At 47.4% G+C, this 4846-nt stretch overlaps 1 protein-coding gene across 4 annotated transcripts in view; it reads right to left on the bottom strand.

Annotated features, from left to right (window-relative positions):
- Window positions 1-4644, bottom strand: part of LOC142652119 (cilia- and flagella-associated protein 69-like) — a 27844-nt gene extending 23200 nt beyond the window's left edge. For 2 of the 4 annotated variants that reach the window (XM_075827603.1, XM_075827606.1), the window contains exons 1-2: window positions 1607-1723; window positions 1072-1262 (exon numbers count right to left, since the gene is read on the bottom strand). In XM_075827603.1, coding sequence (XP_075683718.1) covers window positions 1072-1167 — 96 coding nt within the window. In that variant the 5' untranslated portion in view covers window positions 1168-1262; window positions 1607-1723. Of the gene's footprint in view, window positions 1-1071; window positions 1263-1606; window positions 1724-2258 lie in introns of those variants that run through there. The other 2 variants (XM_075827605.1, XM_075827604.1) reach the window with 2 other exon arrangements.
- Window positions 4645-4846: the final 202 nt, after the last annotated feature.

Below are 4846 nucleotides of genomic sequence, written 5' to 3'. Positions count from 1 at the left end.
GTCCAGCCAGAATGAAGAAATGTCATGGTAGTAAAAACAATACGCTCCGCAGCACACATAAGATCTGCGGACTTCATTGCGGAATTTTGACTCTCCATTGAAGTCAATGGAGAAATTCCGCCATGAGTCCGCAACCAGTCCGCCACTGCTCCGCAACAGACAGAGCATGCTGCGGACACCAAATTCCGCTCCGCAGCCTATGCTCCGCAGCGGAATTGTACGCATCGTGTAAACGAACACTGCTAAATTAAAGTGAAAGTCAATGGAGAAACGGCTCCGCTGCGGATTAACGCTGCGGAGTGTCCGCAGCGGAATTTAAGTGAAATTCCGCTATGTGTGAACCCGCCCTTAACAGCACCTGGAAGTTTGGAGTCGGCTTCATCGCACCAAGTTATTTTTCTAATAACGCCGTCTCCTTGTGCTTCTTCATTAAAAATTGCCCACAAAATTGTAATTAAATAGTTTTAAAAATCTCCCCCTGTATACCTACTTATGCCCCCCCCCTGTATACCTACTTATGCCCCCCCTGTATACCTACTTATGCCCCCCCTGTATACCTACTTATGCCCCCCCCCGTATACCTACTTATGCCCCCCTCCCTGTATACCTACTTATGCCCCCCCCTGTATACCTACTTATGCCCCCCCTGTATACCTACTTATGCCCCCCCTGTATACCTACTTATGCCCCCCCTGTATACCTACTTATGCCCCCCCCTGTATACCTACTTATGCCCCCCCCTGTATACCTACTTATGCCCCCCCTGTATACCTACTTATGCCCCCCCCCTGTATACCTACTTATGCCCCCCCTGTATACCTACTTATGCCCCCCCCTGTATACCTACTTATGCCCCCCCTGTATACCTACTTATGCCCCCCCCTGTATACCTACTTATGCCCCCCCCCCCCTGTATATATTCACTGTAGAAATAGTCATGATCAGACAGCACATATATGATACAACCAGTTCACTATTATACTGCAAGAGCAAAGACTCAGGGCCGCCGGTTACTCACACAATACACATAATATATCATATACATTGATGATGTAGGACGGGAGTCATTACCTCTTGGTCCAGATCAGCATCGGTCACCACCACCTTCATCAAGGGGCGTCCGCTCTGTTTGCCATGGCCAGAACTACGACGTCCAGTCAGGGCCATGCTGCCGGCTTGTGCCAGGGCAGATGCCCCCCCTCCCTAGCCAGGAAGGTGGGGGCAACGCTGCTGTAATAACGGCAGCTGCTTTACCAGGGGTCCTGCTTGTCAGTAGAAACAAAAAGAGCGTTACTACTATAGAGAGAACGACCTGCAGCTCTGTTCTTGTGATGTAAAAGGATTATAGCCGTCTAAGCATCTAATAGCCTAGTAATAATAATAATAACATCAAGAAGAAGTCATTCCCTTCACACTCTTAGAAACTGAAGTTCCAGAGGTAAAATATAAGTTACTTTTTCCCAGGAGGTGTAAATGAGGTCTGTATTCTGCTGCCAGTGCCAGGAGGAGCAGGCAGGGGGATTTACTGTTATTTTCCTGCCTCCATTATTAGCAGAATCGCTCCTGCCTATAAATGTTACTGCTCCATATGTGATATTATACTGACCTGATGCTGTGTGGACTCTACAACCGGTAAAAATATTAAATATATGAAGTTAAATGAACTAAAACTGCAAGAAAACGCTCGCTGTGTCTGCTCGTCTCAGGAGACTCACAGGAATGCAGCCGGTGACATCACAAGAGCCGGTGACATCACAAGAGCCGGTGACATCAGGAGATCTAAGTGACTCGCCTCATCTGCATTAAAGGAGAACTATCAGATATATTATATAATAGGCTCTTTAGTGTATATGAAAAATGTGAGAACAGATATTTAACAGCTTATTCTTCACAAGTTCTACTTAGTAACCAGTAGAGGGCAGAATGACACCTCCTATAGACCCTCAGGAGTCCAGTTTAGTTTACATGACGACTTCTACCTGTACAATAGATCACAGGACATCTCAGTATACAGATGATAGTATAACACAGTATATAGATCCTATATAACATGACATCATCCTGTGACCTGGAGACCCCTTCATAGAGACATCCAGGACCTGACCTTACCCTGCGCCCCCCACACCCCTCACCATCAGTGCGCAGAGGTAAAAATGGGACCGGTAAATATTAGAGAGTTGCACTTAGTCCCTCTCTGAGTTTTGGGCTCATGTACATGAATATATTACGGCTCTGTATAATTTCCAAGTTGTACGGACCTGTAATGGGGCACCCATAGAAGTGTATGGACCCCGGCTGTCCCGCCGCACGTCTCCGGCTTCACACAGCGGCATCTGTCGGATGGCGTATTTTGGGGGTGTTCTCCGTTGCTTCTAGATGACAATATCTCGGGGATATGACGCCATACAGCGGCACACAGACCTCTATGTTCATGGCACCTTAGGCCACATTTTCATAGTATAGGACCTTTAATAAAAACTCCAGGTACAACTGAAATAAATGATTGCTCATACTGTGGGTGACGCCTCCCCTCCCCCAATAAGTTTTACCTCAGAGTGCGCCCCATTCTTCAGATCCAGAGGAGTGGGCAGCGCTTCTACATGCGCACTTTCCATGGGTTGTCGGCAGCAGGTGACCCGCATCACGTCATTGTCAGCCCCGAAGCCTCGTAATTGTAACTGATAGAAGAAATAAACTCTCCTGCGTGTACAGAAGAGAACATACCGGGTGACAGTCATCACACCAATGTGAACAGAGCCTTAGATATGCCGGCGTCTCCAGCCATTCTTACCACTAACACATAAGAAGACCTGCATGCCATGGGATTGTGCCCCTAAAATGCCCAGACTATGCCCAGTACCATTATCACACTTGGTGACCCAGTGCGGCCCAATGTTCAGTCCCCAGTCAGTTAGTAAATTACCTTCCAGTCTACGGCTGTACAATTGGTCTGGAAATTTATCTCAATCATTACTAGTGCACAACATTACACACAAAACAGTAACACACAGTGCCCCCATAACAAGGTTAGCCACAGTACCCCATAACAGTACCATGCCGGGCCCCAATAACAATGTGAGACAATGTGCCCCCATACCAATGTCAACCACAGTGCCCCCATAACAATGTCAGCCACAGTGCCCCCATAACAATGTCAGCCACAGTGCCCCCATACCAATATCCGCCACAGTGCCCCCATAACAATGTCAGCCACAGTGCCCCATAACAATGTCAGCCACAGTGCCCCATAACAATGTCAGCCACAGTGCCCCCATACCAATGTCAACCACAGTGCCCCCATACCAATATCAGCCACAGTGCCCCCATAACAATGTCAACCACAGTGCTCCCATAACAATGTCAGCCACAGTGCCCCCATAACAATGTCAGCCACAGCCCCCATAACAATGTCAGCCACAGTGCCCCCATAACAATGTCAGCCACAGTGCCCCCATAACAATGTCAGCCACAGCCCCCATTCCAATATCAGCCACAGTGCCCCCATTCCAATATCAGCCACAGTGCCCCATAACAATGTCAGCCACAGTGCCCCCATAACAGTACCACACCATGCCCCCATTACAATATGAGACATGGTGCCCCCATACCAATGTCAGCCACAGTGCCCCCATACCAACGTAAGCCACAGCCCCCATAACAATGTCAGCCACAGTGCTCCCATAACAATGTGAGCCACAGCCACCATAAGGCCTTATTTACAGAAGGCTGTCCGATTTGCGTCCGTATAATTGTCCATGTTGCGTCCGTGTGTCACACGTTTTTCTCCTCCGCGCACTTCCGGGTTTCACTTATTTTTCTGCATTTCTTAGCAACTGAATCACAAGATGTCGTCTGTGTTCTGTCTCGGTTTTTTCACCCATCCAATATTTCTCCGCAAAAAACGGACAATGATGAAATGCTGGGAGATTCCCGGATGTGTAATAACCGCATTGTCTTGTATGGCTCAGTGTGATGTCCGCTGCTAAAACTGCCACAACATGGAGGAGAAATACATTGTGTGAATCAGTAATGGCGGCAGGGATCGGTGTTTGTCTCCGGAGTCCCCGGATATTTGGGGTAGTAGTCCTGTAAGGCATAACTTCATCACAGCCCCCACACCTGATGCTCTATCCACCTCTGTACTTATGTCTTCCTGATATCATCCTGTCTGCTTCACATCAGACGCCATCTTGTTTTTCACATCAGACGCCATCTTGTTTTTCACATCAGACCCCATCTTATTTTTCACATCAGACGCCATCTTGTTCTTCACATCAGACGCAATCTTGTTCTTCACATCAGACGCCATCTTGTTTTTCACATCAGACCCCATCTTATTTTTCACATCAGACGCCATCTTGTTCTTCACATCAGACGCCATCTTGTTCTTCACATCAGACGCCATCTTGTTTTTCACATCAGACCCCATCTTATTTTTCACATCAGACGCCATCTTGTTCTTCACATCAGACGCCATCTTGTTTTTCACATCTGCTGCTCTGTGGTAACAATCCCATGATGCATCAGCACAGTATCACATGATCAGGAGGAGCCAGAACCATCTCTGCCAGAGGAGGACATCTTATCTTATAAATAATAGAGATTATAAGTACAGAACCAAGAAGTCTGAACTGCGATCTTCTCCATTATACCTGTGTGACAGGAATCTGTGTGATCATCATCATCAGCTGTGATAGGAATATGTCCCCCCCTGTGCAGAGCCTGTGTGGTACAGTCCATGTGATGGAGATACGGAAGCAAGATACTGCCACTAGGGGGAGCTATCTGCATCTGATTTATATTACTCCCATAGAGAAGCACTCCATATTTTTTTTATTTTGGACAC

Source organism: Rhinoderma darwinii, chromosome 5 (genome assembly GCF_050947455.1).
Source record: "Rhinoderma darwinii isolate aRhiDar2 chromosome 5, aRhiDar2.hap1, whole genome shotgun sequence".
NCBI classification, from domain to species: Eukaryota; Metazoa; Chordata; class Amphibia; order Anura; family Rhinodermatidae; genus Rhinoderma; species Rhinoderma darwinii.
This window is presented reverse-complemented; position numbering and strand designations above follow the sequence as displayed.